This window comes from Numenius arquata, chromosome Z, assembly GCF_964106895.1.
Source record: "Numenius arquata chromosome Z, bNumArq3.hap1.1, whole genome shotgun sequence".
Lineage (NCBI taxonomy): Eukaryota > Metazoa > Chordata > Aves > Charadriiformes > Scolopacidae > Numenius > Numenius arquata.
In genome coordinates this window covers 84,089,512-84,115,996 of record NC_133616.1, presented here as the reverse complement: position 1 = coordinate 84,115,996, position 26,485 = coordinate 84,089,512, and the positions used below count along the sequence as shown (strand labels likewise).

The window sequence follows — 26,485 nt, the reverse complement described above, 5'->3', positions numbered from 1 at the left end:
TCTTTTTGAAAATGTCTCGGTTCACAATGCTGGAACATTGGAACAGTGGACAGTTTTCCCACCTGCAATTTAATTTTTTCTCCAGCCATCCAATAAACGTGTCTGGTTTTGTTCAAAATGTTGTGTAAAAATACAGTAGAACATGTACTGTTCTCAGGATCTGGTTTGTGTGGGAGCAGAGATGAGAGGTTTAATGCTCAGGAGAAGGCAAATTCTTTGAAAATTGTTTTGTGTGGCTAAGTCCTTATGTTGCTTTTTTATTTCACATATTGAAGTTAAAGATTAAAATTATTCCAGTTTGTTAACAGTTTCAGAATGTGTCACATCATATTGTATTTCAGAGTTTATCATTAATATGTTGCCATTCATTGAGCTTAATATAAGCCTTTTCTTATTTTCTGCTCCCCATCTAATGCCATCATTTAATTAAATGCATGTAGTTGGGATATAAAGTAGCAAACATTTACGGATAACTGACACTTATTAGTAATAAAAGCATGATTGAAATTTTCAGAAGTATGTATCAAAATTGGAAGTTGTATTTGTATTTGCTGTGCAAATTTTCTAGTACCCGGGAAGCTTAAGGATTTTTGCATGTATTTTGTTGCTGAGCCTTATGAATTTGGCATTTGTATCAGTACTGATATCCCAAAAGCAGCGTGCTGTCTAGGACATTACGATCTGGATGGATAACCAGAGGGGTGGAAAAAAAACCAAAATGGGTTAGATAATTGGTCTCAGAGGATGGTGGTTAATGGAAGTTGGTAAGATGTGGAGCACCAGCGTGCATAAGGACCTGTCCTGTTAACATCTCCGTGAATGACCTGGAGGAGGTGACAGAGTGCTCTCCCATCAAGTTTCTAGGTGACACTAAGTGCACGGGACTAGCTGATACCCTAGATCTGCCCATCAAAGAGACCTAGGTAGGCTGTAGAAATGACCCAGGTCAGGAAGGAAAAATTTGAAGTGTTGCTCTTGGGGAGGAATAACTGATTGTCCGGGAAGCAGCTGCCTGGGCGTCTTGGTAGACAACAAGGTAAACTTGAGCCATGAGGAAAGAGGGTCTCCAGCACCCTGGGCTGCATTAAGAGGAGCACAGAATGGAGGGAAGAAATTATTCCCTCTGCCCAGCACGTGTTAGACTTGCATGTGGAATAGTGTCCAGTTTTGGGCACCCCAGTTCAAGAAAGATACTGATTAACTTGAGTGAGTTCAATGGAGGGCTACCAAGATGGTAAGGGGGAGCTTGAGCACCTGCCCTCTCAGGAGAAGGTGAGGGAAGTGGGCTTGAAAGAGCCTGTAGAAGAGAAGGCTTCGGGTGACCTGAAGAGCAGCCCTCCACGACCTCCAGGGAGGTTATTGAGAAGTTGGAGTTGAACTCTTCACAGAGATGTGACCTCATGGCTGACCCTGCTCTGGGCAGGAGGATGGAGGCCCCTTCCAGCCCGCGTGATCCCATGACCCTAACGACTAGCAACGGCAATTATTAGTGACCAGAGGAACTCATAAAGCTCTGATCCTGACACTGGTATTAGCTGTCTGCATGACTAAGACTGTTATGCTTCCAAGGGTCATCTGAAATTAAGGGTGGGGATGATAGAAGTACTCCCTAATCCCAAAGGTTGTTACCTTTGGGGAAAAAACCCTGAGATCAAGATTTTTAAAGGTGCATTACTTAAATCATGGCCCTTAGTCTCCTGCTGCCTGAGATGCTTAAAGCTTCTCAACCTGTAGATTTTATCAGTAACTCAAGTCCCTCGTGAAGGGAGAGATTTCACTCGTGAGCTGCAATACACTTCATTTCTCTCTGAAATACCACCTGCCTGTGAAGATTAATTGGGTCAGGTAACTTTTCTAACAAAACGCTGAGGCTATTGATGAGCGCTCTGTTGAGGACACCAAATGCTGCTCTTAAAATATTCCTCTTGCTGAGATCGCTTCAGACCAAGCTGTACAGCTTATGTCAACCAATCATGTTCGTCCCAAATACTTCTTATCTGTGCTGTTAATTAGTATTTTTTGTTTAGGTTTATCACAAGTAAGTTGGGACCTCATTTTTAATGAATTGAGCATGGTTATCATCCTGGTGAGCATCTGTCTTTCATGAATTGATCCTCAGACTTACTAGATGCCTTTCTAATTAAGTCACAAATCTTCAGTAATATCACAAGTCCTTAGCTCAGGTCATTAGCACAGTATCATTAGATTAGGAGTCATTTAAATATTTCTGTTTTCCTATGCAGAGTGTAAATATTAACTAAATTAATTAAGCAGCATTTTCTAGTGGCTAGAGAATGCTTCAGGATTCGCATGATCTGGCTTCTGTTCCCAGATCTCCAGAGATTTCTTGTGCGCCTCGGTGAAGTCATTGACTAGTTATCTTAGAAATATCAACCGTGTTTAGAAGTTACTGTGGAATCCTCAAGCTAATGATAAGACAAAAAGAGAAATATATTTGTTAACTTTTCTTACGCAACTAACACTAGACAAACGTGGTTAAAAATTGTATGCGCTTTATACTTGTTTCATGTCTATGGAAAATACTTAAATTTGGGACCTTCAAAAGTAGCTCAGAAGAGTTAGTTTCCATGTAATACCCCTATGAGAAAACAATTATTGATTGTCTTGGTTCGGGCGTTAGGGACTGCCCTCTTCTGCAGGTCAATGAAATAGTCATCCCTGAGTTTCTGCCCGGGTATGGCAGATGGACTGTCTTAACTCATCCTTGTTGGCTGCCTGGTAGACGAGGTGTCATTCGCTGTGTCCTCTTGGCCATCAGTTTCTTTGAAGTAGTTTGGAACCTGTTTTCTCGTGGAATAATTCACCCGCCAAGTGGTCTGGGTTCCTCTGCCATAACATGAGCCTGTGCCGCTCATTTGGCTGCGTGTATGCTTATTTTGCCATTTACTCTGACTCCTAAGTTATTTGTGCAAGTCCTTTCTTGAACTAAAAGCGCAATGAGGCTGGGGCAAGGGGGAGCCCCACGGGTATTTACTCACAGGAGATAAGTCTTGGAAAATCCGATGGAGAGGTGAAGTGGCATATTAGACACCATTGCTTTCTTGGATTCAACTGGGCTCTCGAAGGATTGATCATCGTTGTGGTTTTAGTCGAACACTGGTACATTCTTCAGAGAAAAGCATTGGATTCCCTGGTTTTTGTGTATTAGATCAGATTAGATGTTTTTCTGAAAGATATGCTTTCATCAAGTACAAGCTCTTGTATTAAATGTTGGTGTAAGCAGATGTAGACAGATGTACATTTAGTGGATGGATCTCTAAATCAATCTGTGAGAATTCAGACTGATCTAAAATGAATTAACTTCTGGTGTTAAGTCATGTGACAGGTATAAAAAAATCACAGAAAAAATATCTCTTTCCAGTATTAAGCAAGGAAAAAAAAAGTCAATAAAATAGCGACACTTCTTAATGTTTTCCCATGAATTTTGCAGTAATGTTTTTGCCTGAAGCTTACCTAGCTGCTTTCTCCAAGGATCCTTGCGCTCCCTTATAAGCGTGCTCCTAAATACCTGCCCTCACGAAATAGTTTACTTTCAGCACAGCTGCCGTTCTCATCTGAAACCCTCACCACCTCAACACACAAAACTAGAACCGAGTGGGTCTTGCTGCTTTTTACTTTTTTTTCCCTCTCTTTTTTTTCCAGCGTCTTTTTCACATCCCTGGGGGGAGGGAAGGAAAGGTGTCACCCTCTGCCACCTCTCTGTCCCCACTGCTCCGTGTCACCTGCGCAGGATTGGTGAGGCAGAGGGTGGTGGGGACAGACAGCTGGGGATGCTCGGGGAGAACAAGGACAGAGGGAGAGCAAAGGACTTGGTTATTTCCGAGCAGCCTCGGCTCTCCGGGAACGCCAAATCACACCTTACAATAGATGGACGAAGAGAAAAGTTCATCCCACACAGCTGTAATTGAAAGACTTCCAGATACATCCAAACTAAGAGAAAGTATGCTGGGGTTTAAAGCTTCTTTTCAGTCTCTTTAAGAAACTACTTAATATTTTGATGTTTTGAAATGTGTTGTACAAAATAACCCCGTCACCTTTATGGCTTGGAGAAAACAGCAGCACTGCTGTCTGGGGTCTTTTTTTCACTTCCATTTCTAAGCAAAAGTCACAGTTATTAGAACTGCATGAAGTCAGGGGGGGAAAAAAAATCTTTTTTTTTTTTTTCCTGCTTTTCTACTTCAGGCTGTGTTCTGACTGCCTGCTGGAGCTGCCTAACTTAAGGAATGGTCAGATAATCCCTCAACGTGATTAAAAATGTTCCCGCTCTCCAGCTGCTCTTGTCCCCTTCCCTGAGATGAAACAGTTGATTGTGTGGTTGGAACGTGTCCTATTGTGAGAGAAACCTGGTTTGCATAGTTACCAACTTATTTTTTTCCCCCACGCATGTAATCCTGACAGCCACGATTAGGACAAACTATGACAGTCTCTCAGCTGTTGGACCATAACATTTAACTGCTGTAACAGGCACATTGGATCTCCTCTGGTGACACTGCAAGCTCCTCTTCTTCCTTGACTAAATAGGTAGCAGACAGGGAGCCCAGTTTGTCTTCTCCTCAATCCTGCCATTAGGAGGAAGGGCTGAAAGAGGAGTGGACAGATCTGGTGGGTCAACAACCAATTGTACAGCTGATACTGATAACAGGGACTTGGTTTTTACAACTATGGAATCCTCCTTGAGGACTGAGGTGTACTAGGAAGTGACAAGATCCACCTCACCAAGTGGGTCAAAATCTTCTTTCCCAGCAGTCTGGCCAACCTGATGAGGAGAGCATTAAACTAGAAATGATGCAGGAGGGAAGTGATGATGACCCACTATCATGTTAGGAAGTGTTGGTCTGTGTTGGAGCACAAAGGATGGAGGGTGAAGTGTGCAGGAGAGACCTCAAAACCCACCAAACCAGGGCAGAGGGGGCCCACCCCAGGTGTAGGCACACAAATAAGGAAACGTCGCTCTGGAAGAAGCTCTCACACCCTTTCTGAGAACCCAGCATGCCAGGGGTTCTCTCCCTGAAGTGCCTGTGCATTAGACTGCACAGCATGGGACCCAGTAGGAGTTAAGAGGTCCACATGCAGCTACATGCATGCATGATCATGATGTCGTGGGATTGCTCTCATGACTGTCATGCAATGCATGTATACTGGGAAGACGATAGAGGGATGAGAGCATCTAGTATACAAGGAGAGGCTGAGCAAGCTGGGACCACTCTGCATGGAGAAGATGAGGCTCAGGAGGGATCATGGATCATGGAATCACGGAATTGTTGCGGTTGGAAGGGACCTCTAGAGATCATCCAGTCCAACTCCTCTGCTAAAGCAGGGTTGCCCAGAGCACATCACTCAGGACTGCATCCAGGTGGGTCTTGAAGATCTCCAGAGAAGGGGACTCCACACCCTCCCTGGGCAGCCTGTTCCAGCGCTCTGGCACCCTCACCGTAAAGAAGTTTCTCCTCATATTTGAATGGAACTTCCCATGTTCCAGCTTGTGCCCGTTACCCATTGTCCTGTCACTGGGAACTACTGAAAAGAGTCTGGCTCCCTCCTCCTTCAACCCACCCTTTAGGTACTTGGAAGCATCGATAAGGTCTCCTCTCAGCCTTCTCTTCTCCAGGCTAAAGAGTCCCAGCTCTCTCAGCCTTTCCTCATCAGGGAGATGCTCCAATCCCTTAATCATCTCTGTTGCCCTACATTGGACTCTCTTCACTAGCTCTCTGTCTCTCTTGAACTGGGGAGCCCAGCACTGGATGCAGTATTCCAGTTGTGGCCTCACCAGGGCAGAGCAGAGCAGGAGAATGACCTCCCTCGACCTACTGGCCACGCTCTTCCCTACGCAGCCCAGGATCCCATTGGCCTCTTGGTGACAAGGGCACATCGCTGGCTCCTGGATAATTTACTATCTACCAGAACCGCCAGATCCTTCTCCTCAGAATTGCTTTCCAGAAGGTCCACCCCTAACCTATATTAGTGCCTGCATTGATGACATGTATAAGTACCCGAAGGACGTAAAAGAAGAGAGAAACAGGCACTTCTCAGAGGTGCCTGGTGACAGGCAGTATCGATGGGCACAAACTGAACTATGCAAAATCCTATCTGAAACCAAGAAAGCACTTTTACCATGAGTGTGGTTACACCCAGGACCAGGTTGGCCAGAAAGGTTGTGGAGTGTCCATCCATGGAGATACTCAGGACCTTAATGGACATGGTCCTGGGCAACCTGCTCAGAGGTGACCTCACTTGAGCAGGGCGTTGGACTTGATGGTCTCTGCTGGAGTAGGGCAGTTGATCTCAGGATGTCCCTGCCAGCCTCTGCCACTCCATGATTCTCTGACTGAAGATATTAATCTTTCTCTCCTTTTGGTCTATTATTTGTTAGGGTTTTTTTCCAAGCAATTTAAAATTTAATAGAAGAAGAGTGCACATGCCTGGAGTTACCTATGAATGTTCTTCTGCCATAGATACCCCTATGGAGAAGAGGTTTAATCACTTCAGTTCACATCCTGCATTTATAGTTAATACTTAGAGCCTTTAAGGAAATATTAAATAGCTAATTTCCTCTTGAAGTTTCAAGTTGCACATGTCATTGCATAGAAAATGATGGTGAGCAGCTGGGAGTTAATGTGCCATACACAAATTCTTATGAATCTGTATAATAGAGTATATACACATATTATTAATCTTGTAAGAGTGATATAAAATGGCACAATACATCTTTTAATTTCACTGGAGCTTTTTGCGAAATAGGCTTCAGTGACTTATGTTTCCAGAGTATACATTTCTATTGAAAGTTAGAACTGGACACGTTTAGGATGAAATTTTGACACTAGAAGAAAAATAACTTTTGTTAAAGACAGCCTTTCAATTTGAGGTTTTAGCTAGTTTCTGTGGGTACTTTTAATATAGTCCTCCAGTACGATATGTATAGACAGATTTTTTGGTATGTGTCTTCTGGAAATTGCCACATGAAGAAAAGCAATAGGGGGAATGGGAAGAAGGATGATTACAAATATATCCATCTTACTGGATTCTTGCTTTCCTCAAAAAGGGATGGTGAGCATGATGAGCTTGAGTTGGTTGTGCAACCCCAGCTCCGTTGCAGCTGGAAAAGCTTTTCTGATTAGAGTTTGATGAATTTCTTATGGGGGTGAGGCAACAGTGTCTGTCAGAGATTTTGGTGGATTTGCTGCTTCTCCTTTTTGGGGCAGAGGTTGCCACTTTGCTGTACATTCAACCCAGAAACCAGCCCCACCAGGAAAGTGCCTGACTCAAACCAACTGTTTTCCTGCCAATTGAAAACTGAGCAACTAGGCAAATAAACAAGGTGGTAGTAACTTGGATTTTTCTGTGTTTCTTCACATTATGGTCTTAAAGCATGGAAGCATGAGTCCATAAAGTCCTCAGTTGAAAGGCTTTCAAAGGGTTTCATCTGCAAATGAATACAGGACAAACACCAAGTGCTTCAGATCTGTTGCCTGTGCAGTACTGGGGGTCTTGGGCTTGAAGTCCAGAGGTCCTTTTCTGCCAGGCAGGCAGCAGTGATTTCTAGCTGAGGACTAACTTCTTAGAATCATAGAATCATCTAGGTTGGAAGGGACCTTCAAGATCATCTAGTCCAACCATCAATCTAACTCTGACAAAAAAAAAACATCACTAAACCATGTCCCCCAGCACTATGTCAACCCGTCTTTTGAACACCTCCAGGGATGGTGGCCTCAGCCACTTCCAATTCCAATGCTTGATAACCCTTTCAGTGTAAAAATTCTTCCTAATATCCAACCTCAACCTCCCCTGGTGCAACCTGAGGCCATTTCCCCTTGTCCCATCGCCTGTTCCTTGGGAGAAGAGACCGACCCCCCCTGGCTACACCCTCCTTTCAGGGAGTTGGAGAGAGCGAGAAGGTCTCCCCTCAGCCTCCTTTTCTCCAGGCTGAACACCCCCAGCTCCCTCAGCCTCTCCTCACAAGACTTGTGCTCCAGACCCCTCACCAGCTCCGTTGCCCTTCTCTGGACACGCTCCAGCCCCTCAATGTCTTTTTTGTGGTGAGGGGCCCAAAACTGGACACAGCCCTCGAGGTGGGGCCTCACCAGTGCCCAGGACTTGGGACCATCACCTCCCGAGTCCTACTCACCACACTGTTCCTGACACAGGCCAGGATGCCGTTGGCCTTCTTGGCCACCTGGGCACACTGCTGGCTCATGTTCAGCTCACAGTTGACCAACACCCCCAGGTCCTTCTCCTTGGGGCAGCTCCAGCCACTCTGCCCCCAGCCTGTAGTGCTGCATGGGGTTGGTGTGACCCAAGGGCAGGACCCAGCACTTGGCCTTGGTGACCCTCACACCATTGGCCTGGGCTCATCCATCCAGCCTGTCCAGATCCCTCTGCAAAGCCTTTCTACCCTCCAGCAGGTCGACAGTCCCACCCAACTTGGTGTCATCTGCAAACTGACTGAGGGTGCTATGAGTTTATGGCAAAAATAAATATCATTGCCACTGTATTCTGGCTAGAACATGTCTGGAATATGTCATTTGCACAAGGTGATAGAAAAGGGTGTTTTCAGGTTGGCAATTGCATCTTGATTTCATTTTGACTGTACTTTCCTGGGAAGTTGTGCCTCGGTATGACAGCAACAGCAGCAGCCGCAGAACCCGCCAAGCATGAGGGCAGGTGGGAGAATCATGGAATCATAGAATTATAGAATGGTTTGGGTTGGAAGGGACCTTAAAGCCCAGCCAGTGCCACCCCCTGCCCTGGTCAGGGACATCTCCCACCAGAGCAGGTTGCTCCAAGCCCCCTCCAACCTGGCCTTGAACCCCTCCAGGGATGGGGCAGCCACAGCTTCTCTGGGCAACCTGGGCCAGGCTCTCACCACCCTCACAGCAAAGAAGTTCTTCCTGGCATAGAACAATACGTGTGTAAAACTAGTCTGATCTACAACGCCTTCAAAAAGTAAGGAAAATGTGGGGCTTTTTTGTAGAATGACTTTCAAGATCATAGAGAAAGGATTTTTTGCCAAATTAATCAGAACCACAAACTTTTTATCACCCATAAGTTGGAAAGGCTTTTGCAAACCGGCCATCGCCTCTCTGGCTGCTGTCAGGGCACAAAGACCACCGGCAACACGAGCCTGAAGATTAAATACTCTGCCAAGATCCACTGCTGTCTTCATGCCCCTGCTTGTTCTCTCTGCATGACCCATATAGTCAGGGAGGAAAAATACACTATAGTGCCCCACTGCGGGACAGGGCTTTTTTAAATAAATCAGAAAAGAAACATGAAAATGTCAGCTTAATCAAGCATTTAAATTTTATTAATCAAGTCTAATTTTTATGAGTGCAAATAATCGCTGAAGCTGGACAAATTTGCTCTAGATTGCATCAGAAACATAATTTTAATATTTAATGGCCTGCTGAATTTAAATGGAGAATTATCTTTATGAAACATGCTCTTCATAATTTGCCATTAAATGAGAAATGAACAAATCAACATAAATCTTACATAAAGGTTATTTAACTAAATGTTGGTACTATAAATATTTTAAGTGCATTATGAACTAATTTAACAGTCGCACGGTACACTTTATAAAGATATAAGTTGGGCAGGAAGCGTTCCTCTCCTGCAGCAAAATGGAATGCCGTGCTGGAAGTGGGTATCGGGGCTGCTGTGGGTAGGAGGGAGACTGTCCCCGAGTCAGATGGTGACCTGCCACAACTTTACTTGGCTGTTCTCATCCCAGTAACTGTTACAAAAAACCAAATCCACTATAGAATTGGGATATTTGGGCTGGTTTTGTCACCCAAAGACAAAACACCAAAACCAAAACCCCACCCTATCTCTCTCTAGTATTTGGAAAAAATTGGATTTTTTTCTATCGTAAACCAATTTGGTTTTTAATTTAACTCTTTCCACATGTTTTCGATTACTGTCTTGCAATGTTGTGGGCATCTGAAATAATATTCAAGTTGACTGCACATAGAGACATCTTTTCTACGAGACTGTTTTAATGGTGGGGGTTTTTTTTTGTGTTTGCATGGCGATTTACATGGCAACAAGATTCACTTGACAGGTTGTAGTGGCTATTAAAAATAATATTATATAAACTGACATAAGCTTAGTTTCTAGTAAAAATTCCTACAGTCATGTGAGATTTTTATTCATCTGTGGTTCGGTTTTCTTTTGCATGTTTTAATCCAGCCTACGCTTGAAGAACTTTGGGATTGCACTACAGTTTTAATGTCTTTACCAAAAGATATCAATACTTGGGAAAAAAACCACAACTGAAATCACAGTAATATGTGTGTTTCATACATCGTCACATAAAATACATAGCACAGCTTTTTTTTTTACTACCAAAAAGCTTGTTAGCTCCAAATTTGAATGCAATAGATTGTTCCACACCCACAAGCTTACAATTATTTGGACAAACACTGTTTTTTAAAAGAAGCATATCTGGCCATTCTAGAATCCAAAAACTATTTCAAGAGAAGTAATAATAACAGTGAAAACTTACATTGCCCTGTTGGGTTGTTAATAAGATAGTTTATCATGAGGTTTTGGCCAAGAATTCTAGCTCACAAAATTTTGTGAAGGTGTTCTTTTTAATAGTCCCTCGTAGTAAACTTGCCATTGCTATTTAACCAACCAAAGAATAGGGTTTTTTTTCCATTCTGCTGAACTAAAAATGAGGTATTTTAGGAGGGATCTGACATTTCAAGTGTACACTACATGTTGAAGCCTTTAGATGGAGACATACTTCAAATAAACACCTAATATTCAGTTCACTGTGCATTGTTTAAATACAAGAAAGAGCTAAAGTAAATGAGAACCAAGTACTGAAAGAAATGTAGAGATAAAGGTCCACTACTTTTGCCATTTTTATGTTAAAAATTACTTAGTCTTAACTACATTGGCAACTGAATACTGAGGACATATAAAGCTGACAACAGGAAAAAGGTTACATGTTCTCGTATAATAAACTGTGTTTACTGCCCGTGCATGTTGCCAAGAAATTTATTATACTGTAAATAAAAATTCTGTTGTTGACATTACAGAACTGCATGTAATCAGTAGCATGCATCAAAAGGCATCTGATAGCCGTATTAAAGTCTCATTTCCTATTAAGAATCAGACTAAATTATGACATGAGCACTTCCCAGAATAAGCTAACAAAATGCATTCTGTAAGAAGAAATAATTGCATTTGAGTGTCTCTGTAAAAATCAGGAAGTATTTTAGCAGTAAAGTACTAATGCTTTTCTTTTTAGTCTGCTGTCTCTTCTGTACTGCAATATATTCAACCTTACTGGCAAGCTTATCACACTAATTATTATTACATCTAGTGCTTCAGTTATCTTGATTATTATTGCAGATGAAATACCCCAAGGTCAAAACATTGATAGTATAAATCAGGGTCGGTTGTATTCCAGATATACTACACTATTAAATCAGAATCTGTTAATTTGATTTTTATTTTCCTTACAAATGCGGTATTAAAAAAAAAAAAAAAAAAAGGTGGACATTTTAATTAAGCTGTGTCTCCCGTGAAGTTTCTCCTTGACAACCCCACGGAAGACGCAGACATCGCGTTGTGGGAATGAGCGCGGAGCTGCCACCGTTGCGGGTTTTTGTTGAGGATGGATGGCTCTGCTTCAGCTCGAAGCGCTTGGAAATGACCTGGGAGAGCCCAAGTGGGTTTTGTGCATCCCTCTGAACGTGTACACACTGCACGCTTTTATATGACATGCACACACGAACGCCGAGTTGAGTCACACACAAACATACGGTACAGGGTATGTCGGGAGAGTAGGAATTAACAGGAATTCCAAACAGTCCCGAACAGCGCGATTCTGACCACCTTCATTGCACTTCTAAAATGTGTTTAATTCGGAACCAAACCTCGTTCTCTCTTTTACTTTGCCTTATGAATGTGTTAATGCTTTCATGTGACAATACAAATGTCTGCAGATGTCTCGACACCGTAACGTGATACAGCATAAAATGTGTTTGCTTTTGTTTTTCATTTGAAAACCCCCATGTTTGAAGAACTACACCAAGTAAGATACAAGGAAATAGAGAAGTCCTAATGGAAGGTGTGTTGCGGGGGTGGGCATTGCTTGACATTAAAGAATGGTATTAAAATACCAGTCATCAGGGTTATCTGCAATCTGGTAGTGTCTCTCCTTTTATTCTTTCTTTATTTTGCATACTACTGCAGAGCAGACATTCTTTACATCAGGGCAGATGTAAAGAAACCCAGGTATCTCCTGCGCAGGTGTTTCTGTTGGATCGGCCAAAGAAATTAGAACAGGAGAGAGGCCATGGGGTGATTTGGGGTTTGCACATTTTGTATGAGAAATGGCTGATACCGAGAGAAGGACCTTTCATTGAAAGCAGTGTTAAGTTTCAGCATGTCCTTTTTCCACAGAGTCTTTAGATCCAGGAGGTTATTTTAAAGTTCTCTCATGGTCTTTAGGTTCAACGTGCTTGCAGATAACCAGAATCCAACCATACTTTGCAGGTGTTGAGGTTAGAAGTCAAAACGAATTATTTTCTCAGGAATCCTATCCTGTTTGCTGGTGAATAGGTCACCTTTAGAATAAAGGCGAGTTGTACTTTGTGGTCAGCTCCCTCAGAAGGCTGGTTTTAGCCCAGAGATGCTGGGTTTTCCTCTGGTGCAGTGGTTCTGCTCCCTCCTGGTAACCGGCTGCAACAGACCTGACGCTCCTCCAACCTCCTGTGGATTATGAATCGTTCAGTATTTATGGGCTGAGGTCCCCAAAGAGGGTGGGAACAGGTCGGGAGCGATGGCAGTGGGCAGGGATCGGGCTGCACGCTCCTCAAAAAATAAGCTTTTAATAGGGCTATTTTGTACGGGAAGGATCTTACTTTGCAGCATTAAAACATCCTCTGCTTACTGTTTGGCCATGAAGGAGCTGACATGCTGTATCTGAGGCCGTCGACGTGTGGGTTTTTTTTCAAAATGTCACCGGTATTAGTATTACATTCAAGGGATAGTACCAAGAAACAGGTTCTTTCAAGACCTTCTACCAGTATGCGGCATATAAGTCTGTGACAAGTGACATTACAGAAGGTCATGTCACTTTTAACTGCTTGCATTAGATCTTTCTGATTTCCCCAGTGCCCTTCCTTTGTTTGATTAATACTACTTGATTTCAAGCAAGGCATCGGAAGGCATAATTTAGAGTGAGTATTCTAGGGGCAATCTCAGATTTTTGCCATAGAACTTTTAATAAAATAACTCTAATGTTTCGTTTTATCTTCATATGCTTTTTCCTGTCCTCCCTCTCCCTCCTTCCCTGTCTTCTCCCCCCCCATCACACCTCCCCCAGGTACGATGCTTGCCACAGAGACCCGAATTAACTACGGTTTTCCTCCAGACCAAAGCCACACTTGTGTGCTTTATTTGAATAGCAACGAGGCAGAATCAAAGGAGAGAAAAAATTTCCATTGTGCAATTTCCCCTCCCAACCCCCCCCCCCCAGTATTCTTACCACAATGTTGAACTGAAATCTGTTGCCGAGATTCCCTGCACCTCTCTTGGAACAGCCTTGCTTTGTTCTGCAGAAATAGGTTGTGCTTCAGTATACGGCTTTTGTAAAGCTTCAGCCTACCTATTCCTCCTCCGTCGCAAGTTAATAAAGAATTTCCTTTCCTCGCTTTAATTCGTGTCAGAGTTCTGAAAACACTTGTTTTGGTGTTTTAATAAATTGTACTATTGTGTCTGTATTGTCTGAATGTTCATGGTATGTTTTTCTTCCTCTTAACCCTTCCTTTTGAATTTTGAGACAAGTGAGAACATGGGTGATGTGTCATACACTTTAAAGAATCATTTATGCACCTTGGGCACAGGAACAGTTTTACTACATTTTATTTTGCTACAATAATTGAATTCTGTTTTCCTTTCCAGACAATTCAATACTCCGAAGCCAGTGTAATTGATGATATGACTAACCTAGAACAAGAGCATAGACTGGTAGTGGCTTTTGAATTAAAAAATGGAATGGAGGAGCTGGAAATCTGGCTCAGTCCTGGGCTTCAGGTGGTTTCAAAGGACTTTTTATGTCCTTTGAACAAGTTAACATTTTGCCACTCTATGGAAGCTTGTAAAGTAGTTTGAGATCATTAGATGAGGAAGAGGGGGAAAAAAAAAAAAAGTAGGTTTGAAGTATTATTATCCAGGTAATTTAGAATGGGTATTGTCATGCAAGTGATTTCAGTGAGGTGCCATCATTTGCAACAATTTTAGAGGTTTCCAATTCAAATAATTGTCTCCACGCTAACTTTAGCACCGCTGTGAGATAGACATTCTGCTGTTCAACCCTGTCAAGACAGGGAATTTCTGGATGTACATAAAAGAGATCTTTAAGTGTCTGGGGAATATTAATATTGAAAAATAAGAGACCTAGTGAGTTTAGTCAGCTCCAGGCGTAGGCAGTGTCTGAGTCAACAGATTCAGGTTTATACTTGGGCTTTAGTCACCTAATGATGTAATTACAGGCTTTTTTGCATGTGGCAAAACTGATTTAAGAGAGTTTCCATCTCGCTGCAGCCCTTAACAGCTTGGTTTTTGTCCTCTCTTCTCAGTTCACAATTCCCTTAGTAGAGCTAATGCTAGCATTCCTGGAGCTGCTCAGGGCCACTGAAACCATCCACGTTAAAAGTTTTAGGGTGGGTTTTTTTGAAGAACTCAATCAGTCCAGCTCCCCAAACACTTGGAAGAGCCTAGGGGAGATGACATTGAGCTACCAGGGGAGGAGGGGAACAAAGAGGTCATGTAGATGCATGGGAAACTGAAGATGCCTTTGCTTCCACAGAGACGTCCATGAAGACAGGACCTCTCAGACACCTCCAAATGGGATGTGTAAAATGGCCTCCTGAGCTGGGCAGGGGCTGATGAGCATTTCAACAAGCATTTCCCTCTCTCTGTGCTGAGAGGTGTGACCATCCCAAACTCTCTGGGCACTGTCTCTGATCCTCTTTCTTTAAGAAAAGGAGCAGAGCTGACCTAAACGGGAAACAGAGGAGAAGCTGGTGGAGAAGGCTTCTTCTTCATATAGTGGCTAGAGCCCAGCCTTGGTTCCTTCTTCAGCCTGAGGGGACTCACAGATACATGGGCCTGCATCAGGCTGCAGAAGATGTGGTCAGCCAGGCTCCTCCTGCTAAAATTGGTCTTCTGGGCCAGAAAGGATTCAAGAGTAATTATTCCTTAATTGCTGGGGTCATGCTTCTTCCTTGTGCTTTTGGACATTCTCACTCTTTACTGTTTCTCTGTGTTTCTAGTCTTTGTTTGGAGTCTAAACTCCAGGACAGAGCAGCCAGTGGATGGAATTGGAGGCTCCTTCCCCTCTGAGGTCCCAGGCTTGTTGTTAGAGGTGTTTTGGCTTCAAACAGGGATGAGCAGCTGAAACTCCAGATATTTTGAACTGTGCAGTTGACTTGCACATACTCTACCAGACGTGCATGTTAAATCAATCTATGTGGTGTTTGCGTTTCGCGTGGGCCCATGTGATGTGATTAACTGGGATCTTCTTGGTGGTTGAGCTGACTCAGAGGAAGGCATCTGATACACTTTTTTGTTTTAAGTTCTTCTCCTTCCTGAATTTGGATGGGGCTAAAGTCCCTTTAGCTCTTGGACGTGGATTTGGACTTAATGAGAGTATCCTTGCAGCTGTGATCGGGAGGGTGATTATGAAGTTATAATTTTAATGTGTTGCCTTAAATGACAAGGACGCTAAAACCGTTTGTAGCTTCACCTATATGACGAAGTAAACAATCATTTTAGTTGGTGGCAAGTCTGTTAAATAGGCCAAAGTATTAATGTTTCATATCAACAAGTTTTTCTTTCTCTTGTCCTTTTTATGAGTATTTTTTTAATGCATAGTACCCACTTTTTGCATCCATAATATGACACTGGGCTGGGTGGGTCTTTGCTGACCTCAATTATGTCTGTTCTTATATCCTAATAAGTACTTACATACAAATAGCTACAAGAAGAGCCACATTATTTTCTGGTTATAAGGAGGTACAACTTTATTTCAGTCTACCAACAGAGAACTTTCCCCATAAGATAGGGAGAAGACTTGATCACAGTGTTATGAGAGAGGGATTTGAGAGTTTTAAGTCTGAATCTGCCACCGACCATCTTCAGAAAGTCATTTAATCTCTCTGTAAGCTAGATTTAATAGTGGTTCATTTCATGCTCATGGTGTGATTAATAATTATTAATATTTTTAGAATTAATTGAATGTATGTGTGTATTTCGTACTGTTAGACTGAAAAGACTTCGAATGGCAAAATGCATAGATTTGGCAACTGCAGCTCGCAATGAATGTGCAGAAAGTTAGATGCACAGATTGTATAAAATCACTATTAAGAAACACTGATAGAGCATATGGTATATACCATTGTTACAGATCGTATGGAGATAAGCTACTATGAATTTATTCCCAGCTTTGTATTCTTTAAAAATCTCTTGGTGAATGCTGTAAATTCTCTTTAAAATGTTGCGTGTTTCTGTAGGCAACAGTAAATTTGAAACAAGCATCTGTGTGTGCTGTGTAGGCACCAGTGGAGCTGACAAAGGATTCCTTTAGTTAAAACAATCATACATTGAATTTTGAACTACCTTTCAGATACTTAAATTGTCAAGCAAGCATTTTGTACAGGAAGGGTTTTCAGTATATAATTCCCTGATGTAGGTCAATTAAAGCGATAACACTTTCCTAAATTTGAATCTCTAGATCAATTGGGTTTTTTTCCTAGTTGTACATTTTCCTTCTGTGCATTTATTTCAAATGTTAATAAAGTTTTCATCTACAAAAGGTTCAGAATTGACAGAACAAAACTCTTCCTTTTTAAATCGTGACAACTACTACTGTTTCTGTCTGCAGGTAGTGGAGGACATGCTAGAGGACGAGGAGGAAGAGGATGACAGAGATGACAAGGTAATTATCTTTCCTAGCACTTGGGTATCTGGGGATGGGAGAATTTAGACATGACACTGTTTTTACAGACAGTTAAAAAAGGAGTTGAAGTGTTTTAGTCCAGAAAATTGGACAGAGCTGTTTATCATCCTAACAATGCTACAGAGTGTTGCAGGAAAGGATAGAGGACTAGAAATCCTGCCTTTTTTCCTTTTTTTCTTTTTTTTTTTTTTCCTCTTGGTCCAGAGCTGGGTCAAATATTTTTTCTGCCAGAAACAAAAATAATTCAGCCTGTCTGGAACTTGATAGCTCTTGTGAAGATAACTGCAGTGACAACTGTTTTTGAAGGACAAAAATTTGTCCTGTCTTGAGTATTACAAATAGGGCTGCACTTTAGGGGGAAAAAATGGTGTAAAAACAGCAACTCCATACTGGTTAAAGAGGGGATATTGACATCTATAATTTTCGAAGAATTACTCGCTGGAGGAATGAATGGCTGAAATGTTTTGCACTCTGTATGACATTTAAATAATCACAATTCTCACGGATATCTGCTTGATTTGAGCTGGCATCGTGGCCTGGGACACCGTGGCGCATCGTGCAGCGATTTGAGCCAAAAAAAAAGGTGATTCGTTTTGGAGGCTGCTGGTTGGGCTGAGGATTGCGACCCACAGTAAATAACAGCTCATTTCCACACCTTATTGAGCCAAGCCGTGGGACTGCCTGGATGGGTTGTCCCCCAGGGAGATGGAGAAACCAGAGAAAAGAAATGAGAGTGACCTTGCACCACAGCAGCGCTGGCGGGACGGCCCCGCTGCCACTGCTGCTGGTATTCCCATACCAGGAACGTGATATTTGTGGAAGGAAAGGAAAGGAAAGGAAAGGAAAGGAAAGGAAAGGAAAGGAAAGGAAAGGAAAGGAAAGGAAAGGAAAGGAAAGGAAAGGAAAGGAAAGGAAAGGAAAGGAAAGGAAAGGAAAGGAAAGGAAAGGAAAGGAAAGGAAAGGAAAGGAAAGGAAAGGAAAGGAAAGGAAAGGAAAGGAAAGGAAAGGAAAGGAAAGGAAAGGAAAGGAAAGGGAAGGAAAGGAAAGGGAAGGAAAGGGAAGGAAAGGGAAGGAAAGGGAAGGAAAGGGAAGGAAAGGAAAGGAAAGGAAAGGAAAGGAAAGGAAAGGAAAGGAAAGGAAAGGAAAGGAAAGGAAAGGAAAGGAAAGGAAAGGAAAGGAAAGGAAAGGAAAGGAAAGGAAAGGAAAGGAAAGGAAAGGAAAGGAAAGGAAAGGAAAGGAAAGGGGAAAAAAAAATAGATAATTTTACAAGAACTCTGAATTAAAGTACAGACGATTTTGACCTTCACAGATGTTCCCCCACTTCTGTTGTAGTAAAGCAATGAATTTTATTCTTTTTTTTTTTTCCAAGAGGAGAAAAACAGTGTATCTTAATTTATGCCCTTGACCTTTGTTTCTAGTTGAGATGTACAGTTATATACCACTGTAAGAATTCATATGCTGGCAGCAGCGTTTGAAATGTCAGAAAATTCACCATGATTAGTTAAACCCCTGAATGATTATTTTCTGTTAGCTAACACCTAAGATCTGTGAGATGATAAAAAAAAAAAAAGAGTATTTTCCTCATTCCATTGCCGGCGCAAACATTTTACAATTGACAGAAAGTTATTATGTGAAATTCTTCTATACATCACTTAAATCGTTAGCTACATCATTCCAGAATCAGCAAACACTGTGGTAACAAAACCTTCTTTTACAAAACACGTATGTGATGGTTTTTAACACTAAATGATGTGAGCATACACTTCTGGCAATAAAATATATGATTTATTGCAAAGGTCAGTCGTGTAGCTGTGGAGAGCTTGTATTTTAACTCAACATGCTGGCTTTGAATCATCATTTCTCTTCTGATAAACACTGATCTGCCATCCATTTGAGGCCATTTTCTCCCATTTCTTCCTGCTTTATTATTAGCGCTGGTGCCGAAGCATCATCCCAGTAGTGTGTGTGTGTGTTCCTGGATATTTTAATAACTGTGATTAGCTCGCAAAGAATAGTGCTTGGCGGCGTGTAGTTTAAGCCAGCCTGTGTAGTTAGCACTCGGTGATTTTTGGAAATTGCTAAACACACTCCTTTAAAAGGGAAGATGAGGGCGGGGGTCAGCCCCTCCACCCCCCCGTTCTCTGGCGATTAGCAGATGCCAGGCAAAACATACCCAATTAGAAATATCACTCTGGGTCTCAGTGTTGTGATCTAATATTCAGCTTTCTCAAATTGACACCAGAGTTCAAACGTTTTTCTAGATCTAGTTGCCAAGGTTGAATAGAAGTGAGTGCTGACATTAGTGTGCACATTCGGTGAGCCCTTTTATTGAATATTTAAGAGCTGTCTTTCTATACAGAAGGTGTTTAGGTTGATTTTTACAAATTCAAAGCTGTCTTCATTATTGCAAACATTTTGAGTTCTCCTGATTGAATATGCTGTTTGAATGGAGAAGAAAATTGCACTTTTTTAAAATGAGCATGTAGAGACTACCGTGTGCATTAGGTCGCCGCGGGCACTGTTTTGCACTGGGCTGAACTGTAAAAACTTAAACGCATGGTTGGGACGGAGTCGTTTGTGGTTAGAAGCTGGTGGGGTGTTTTTTTCCTCTCTGGTGCCCTGGACCTGCTCTGTCCCAGACCACTGCTGCTCCTCCTGCATCTCTTTGTCAGAACGGAAGGGTGCCGGTTCTGTATTATTTTAATTCCTGTGTGTGTCTTCTGAAAGCTACGGGCAGAATGAAGTCTTGTGAGGAAACAAACGCACATTTTGTAACGCCAGCTGGGAGTAGCCTCTGGCTTTTATTATTTCTCTGTTTTTTCCAGTTGGTATAATGGAAAAGCCAGGTAAATGGGTCTTCTTATGCAATAGAAGTAAAAAAAAAAAAAAAAAAAAAAAAGATTAATAAATGTGCCAAAGCCTCACTTTAATTGAAGCTGAAGCACATGTTGCAAGTATGTAAAATACATCCCAGATGTTTGAGCACGGCCAGTGTCTTGGCTTTCCCTGATTACCACAAGGCAGCTATTAGTCCTGTAACCTTTGGACCCGGCGGTGAAGGGGGTATTACCTGGCACCTGTTTCCCATTCAGCGGGGACCCCTGGCAGGCTTCCCCTAAGCCTCACCATGTGTTTTCACTTAGCAGATTGTTGGGCGATTATGAAAAGTGTCTTTCTTCAGGGCCGGCTCAGGTATTCATTCGTTGCTCGCTGGCAGGGGAAAGGGCAACTCCTGGGCTACTTGATGAGGTCCGTGTGGGCCAGCCCCGATGTAGGTTGTGGGACGCGCCGGTGGAGGGACCTTGCTCCACATCCCTAAGTTGCAGCGTTACAAGTAATAAACTGAGGATGATGAATGCTCAAGTGTATGTAATTAGTTAAAGTAATGCATTTTATTAATAGTGGCGTGTGACACTGAGACAAGGTAGGCTTGCGCTGCACTTATTGCTTAGTCTCTTGCTAATATTCTGGGTTTTAGTAACTTTTTTTTCACCCTCTGCTGTGATTAAGGTAGACAGGACTGACGATTTGAGGCCATAGGATGTTTTCATTTTTTTTAATGCTGGAGAATATTAACTTTCAGTTGCAATATGACTAATAAACTAAAATGGCAAGTATACTTCTTGTGATATCAGTTACAAAGTGCTGCTTAGCAGTGGAACACTTTTTTGCTAATTTTGTTTCTTTTTCATATTAGGAACTGAAAAAGATGCTGTAGTTGGTTTGGCTCAGGCATTTGTCCACAGTTTAATACTAGTTTTTCCAAGAAATAGCACTGGATTCAGTGCTCCATATGTTCTGGACTGCTTGCTAAACCTATGCCAGCCACAGATTTACAGTTTAATCTGATTTCACTCTCTCCTCTCTCTTTTTTTTTTTTTGGCTCCCTTCCACAGTCTGGCTTACGTAGTATCTTAGCAAATAAGGGTCAGTTAAATTACATGAAGTCAAGTTATCAACGAGCTATCAAAAGGATTTCTACGCAGTTATGTTATAATAATGTAGCGGTCAACATGCATAATCTCTGTCTGTAAGGTTTTAGTTTGTCATTTAAGAAGCTCAGGTATGCTTCTCACACAGCTTCATTCTTTGAACGAGCTCCAGATAAGATTTCAGATAATCACAAAGAATTTCGGCTGAGCATTTTGTTGGAAGCCCCCAGCACACCACAGAGTGAAGCCGGTGAGCGATGCTACTACTGCAGATTTAAGTGGGGGAAGATGCACAGAATGAGCACTATTTCATTTTACCTTTTTATTAGCAGTATTTTATTAATACAAAATATTCAAATCTTTTGCACCTTCGGCTACTCTCTCTCTAGACTTTCATTCTTTGAAAAACTCTTTGTGGTTCTCAGTCAATGTCATGATGTTTCAAGATAACGAGAAGCTTTCCTAATGAAACATAGTCAAATTAAAATATGTTTTAAAGCTTTTAATCATCCCTGCTGAAAGGTACCAACTTTGTTTTCAAGCCAAGTTCGTAACCTGTCTCAGAAGCATGCCCTGCGTGTTGACCAAGAGTGGATCATGAGGAGGAGAAAAGATAACTCCAATGTTGCCCGTATTCTTACATTCTATAAAAGACAAGATTGACATCTATTGTAGCGGCAGTTATTTCCTGTAAAATAAATGGTGGAAAAACAATAAAGAAATAGGGAGTGAGTGGAGTGAAGAGAAAATTCCAGAATGAATAAATCTGTAGGTTCACCTGTAGCTTGATTCCACAGTTAAATTCTACATGAACAAAACACCTAAGTACTAACTGTAAATAAAAAACTAACAAGAGCTTGCAGTGAGAACTGTAGCTGCATATGAAACCACTGTCCCTTAAAAGCTCAGCTGGACTATGTGTACTTGTCTACAAACCTACAACAGAGCGGTCTAGGGTGCATAGCTGCCGAAGTCAAACTTCTCAGTGCAGTTTGGATTCAGGCTCCGTTTAGTTATTGATGGTGACAAGTCGTGGGTTTTTTTCAAAATTGTTCATAATGAGAGGGATGATGGTGCAGGCTGCTTCAACCCATACACAGGAATATCAGCTGGTGATGTTTCTGGTCATTGGATCTGCCCAAAGTCGCGGCCATGGAGTTACTTTTGCCAGGATGTACTTCGGATAATTCCCTGGAGGGGTTCAAGGCCAGGTTGGAGGGGGCTTGGAGCAACCTGGTCTGGTGGGAGGTGTCCCTGCCCAGGGCAGGGGGTGGCACTGGAGGGGCTTTAAGGTCCCTTCCAACCCGAACCATTCTGTGGTTTGTGTGGAGCCTTTGCACAGGTGCTTCCACAAAGAGTTTTCATCCTGCCCTGTCCTGGGGCATCGGATGGGATTCATGATCAAAGTGTGCACCTTTGGAAACAGGTAGCTTGGAACAGCCTTCTGAGAGGTTTAGTTTTAGTGAGATCAGGCTTCTTCATCCCAGTGCAGTCCTGAAATGCTGTCAGAAATAGTGGAGTAAAATGAGTATTAGCAACACCAGGATCCGAGATTTATACCTGAAGTTTGGCACTCGAGGAGGTGTGGGTGTGTGAGAGGGAGTCCCTTGGGGACCGTGGGTCTATAAACTACTGAATGAATTACACTCATCCGTGTACGTGGGTTTTTTCACCTGTGACTAATACAGTGTGGGTAATGTTCTTCATTTATTAAGTAATCCAAGTATAATTCAATAAATTATTAAATCAAATGAAGAATATGTCTTAATTATGTTAGCTGTTTCAGAATGTGACATAATTTTGCCCTACATTTTTCCTCTACCCTTAATATTATGTCTTAATATAACTAAGCAGATTGAAGTTCTCTGAGACCAAACAAAGGTTTGTTTTCACCTCAAAAAGTAACTTTATAAAACGGGGTGTAGCAAAAACGTCTGTATGGTCTTCTTGTGACTCAGGGGAGAGGAATGGTGAGTGTTGAAGGAAACGACCAAGAGCTTTTGCTGGTGGCTTCTCTTTGAAACCTTCCTACATTTACAGGTTGCTTTGCTTTACTCCTTAGCTCTAGAGGCATCCATCTGTTACGCGGCTTCAGAGGTGGTAAGAATGGACCTTATTGTCTAGCAGAATTTTTTAACATCTTTTCACACAGAATCATGAAATCTGGGTTCTGTTTAAGCTGCTGCCGTGAACCACTTGCAGCTCCAAGCAAGCCATGTAGTCGCTGGTATATGAGTATTTGCTATCCGCCTGAATGTTTCTTCAGGTTATTCCCCATTTGAGCCTTCCAAAGAAGAGCCCCAAAGACCTGTTTTAGAGAGATGGCTTTTGAACTTTTTTACAGCGAAGTGTAGAGCCCTTAATACAGAACGAGTCTTCATCTAGGTCCCACCATGAGCAGAGATGGTAATGACTAAGACACGGCTTTGGAAGCCTGGTAGAAGTGTGGTGATTGAGAAGTGCTAGCATGAGGATGAGCATTGCATGGACCCAGTCCCTGGTGGCAGACTTGTGGCTGGCATAGTGGACATGAAGCAACCTGAGGAACCTTGTCTAGTTGAAGATGTCCCTGCCCACGGCAGGGAGGTTGGACTAAATGGCTTTTAAAGTTCCCTTGGTGGTCTTTAAAGGTCCCTTCCAGCCCAAACTATTCTAGATTCAGTTAGTGAGGATGAGGGACCAGCAGAGATGATGCTGTGGGAGATGTTGATGCCCAGCATCGTCACTCTGCAAAACGGGTCCATGTCGTGGTCTACATTTTCAGCTGAGGTGTGATGCTGAGGCTCGCAGTGCAGCACAACTGAAAATCTGCCTGTTAGGCCGGGTGTGTGCCTTTCACTTCACTAAAGCGCTTGTAAGGAAAAAATGTAGTTTCAGCTACAAAAGTTTGCCAGGACAGTTGGTCAGACATCGCTGTGCTTTATGGAGCAAGATACAGGAACATGGGAAACCAAATGGCAAGTTTCTGCAAACAATATGTATATGTATCTGGAGTGCAGTTTGAAGTATCAGTGTGTCAGTAGAAGGATTTTTATTGCTTATTTGATATGCGGATCAGTGATGAAGTTGCTGGACACATCAGCTGGTCAAAATTTAATCCTGAGAAAATGAAGGAGGCGCCCCTGCCCCAAAGAATTCCGGTGCAGAGCTCCTCTGAGAGGAGTGTGGTCTGGAATTCTAAAGCTGGGATTGTGCAGCTGATACGATTTTTATGCATTCACAGATAGCTACTAGAGAAACTCCAAAGCTGCGGCACTTTACTAGGGCAGTTTGTCCTCTGAATGAATTGCTGTGATCCTCTGCTTCACAAAGCTTAAATACACTTCCATTCAGAAAAGGCATCTGGTTCCACCCACCTCAGCAGACGTTCCTGGACACACAGCTTCTGAACAGCAGATACCTGTAGATGCCTAGAGACTTTCCAACAGGGTTTGGTTACCAGGCATCTTCCCCTCCACTGCCCTGGAGTATACCTCTCTTTTGGGGAAGAAAAAAATGTGTTTGAGAATGCTGATAGATCGGATGATTTCATCTCTGCCAAAACAATCTTCTCCCCAGTCCTTCATCCTGCATTCTTTCTTCCCACTTTCCATTGGAATAGAGGTTAAAACAGCTCTTTTCTGCTTTATTTTTGTAGCTTCTAAGTTTTGGTGTTTATTGACGTCAGCTGTGCACCAGCTTATTTTCCAGTACTCACAATCCAGCCTTAAAGAGCATTCTTTAGTCATGGGAACTTTCCATTAAAACAGTTCTGTAAATTTTAAGCTGTAAGCGCAGGGAAGAATATATTGGTTTTCAGTGTGGAAAAAGTATATATTTTTGTTGACGTCTACTCTCCTGCTACAGAAACTTCAAAATAACCATAGAGACAGGTGACCACTACATGAAGGATGAGACTTTCCTAATTCCTGTGAAACCCTACCCCTGTTTGGATGGTTTATGTGGCTTGGTGGGAGGTCTGGACGGGGGAAGGAGGCAGCAGTCTGCCAGCCTTCGGCAGAACCTTGCTGAAGCCAAGGAGCTGGTTGGTGAAGTCCCACCTGTATCCTCACAGAGCATCCTTCAAACAGGGCAAGTACCTGCCGTGGCTGTGTCTCCTGCCTGATGTGGACTCGTGAGAGTTGAAGCAGTGGAACTGAGTGCTGGGGGAGGCGAAAAATGTATTTTCTGTGGACTTACTGGTTTTTCTCGTGAGCCACACACCATGGGTACAGACGGCCACCCATGAGCCTTGTGGGAGCAGCTCCGAGTCGTGGAGGCTGCGGGAGCGAGAGCTGGAATAGGCAGAAGGAGACACAGATGTGAGAAAAGAAACCCATAGAGATAATTTAGGGGGCAGAGATGGCCAAGCGTTGGGCAGGATGCGGGGAAGGATGCCGAGATCTACGTGAGGAGGAGACAAGGAGTCAGGGAGAGGCCACAGAACCCCGGGCGGAGGTGAGCTGGGGGACCAGGCATGGATTGAGCATCCACAGAGGGAAATACAGACCTTAAATCTCACATACCCTAATTTCGGAGCGGTTGGCTTCACCATCTCAGTAGTGCTTTGAATGTAGTCTGTGGTGTGCAGTTTAGATAGACTCGAAAATTAGAATTTATGGCATATGGAAAAGCAATAAACGGTTGTTTTAGCGCTCTGGTGTGGTACTAAATGTGACCGAAGGAGCAGGGTGGTATCTGTGTTATCTGCCCGATCAGCAAATGCGTGTGTGACTGGTTTGGGAGCAGATGAGGTAACACGATAGGGTAATGTACAGCTGTAGCGGTCTGATAATGCAGTGTTTTTATTGATTGTCTAACCGAGTCACTACACCGGGTATTAGGTTTGCTTGTCACAGCCCTTACTGCCTGGGGTAGTTGAGCAAGTTACTTTTCCACTGAGTTGACCCCAAAGTCCCAGAGTCTTTCAATCAAACTCCTCAGATTTCATACGCTGGCAATTCCTTTCCTTTCCTAATGGGCTGTATTAAAGAAAATGTGTCACCTTTTGCACCATGTAATACTAAATCAGATCAGAATTCATGCACAATTATGTCAGTGGAAATCTAATATTACAGACCTCCTTATCTCGAGATAGCACATGGAAAAATAAACTTGCACAACTGACAGATTTACTTGATTCTACAGATAAGTTGTTTGTAAGTAATTGAGCTGAGGGAATGTATACGGATTATTTTCATACGTCTCAAAAAACATATAAGAAAAATGGCTAATAAATATTTAAGTATTGTTTCTTTCTTCTTTCTCCTATTTCCTTTCCCTTTATATCTTTTCTTGGCCTGCTTAAGTGCTAAAGCAGCAAAGTCTAGGATGGGAAAAACAGATTTTTTGTTAGCAAACTGTTTTTGTTCTGGAGGCTAACAAGTTTAGAAAAACAAATCGGACACCGCTCGTTTATGTAATGTCACAGATATCTAATGGCATCTGGGTAATGCCGAGCACCGAGAAAAAAGCGTTCTGTCGAAAAAGTATTGCTTTCTGTTTTTCTTTAACAGTGTGAAAAAGTCAGAACAGCGTTGCTAATCTGAAGCTTTCTTGTAATCAGAAATAGTAATTT

The 26,485-nt window shown here is 42.5% G+C and overlaps 1 protein-coding gene across 1 annotated transcript in view; it reads left to right on the top strand.

Moving 5' to 3' along the window:
• Window positions 1-26,485, top strand: part of MCTP1 (multiple C2 and transmembrane domain containing 1) — a 284,874-nt gene that overhangs the window by 232,760 nt on the left and 25,629 nt on the right. The window contains exon 17 of the mRNA XM_074166917.1: window positions 16,922-16,975. Within this exon, the coding sequence (XP_074023018.1) occupies window positions 16,922-16,975 (54 nt within the window). The remainder of the gene's footprint in view (window positions 1-16,921; window positions 16,976-26,485) is intronic.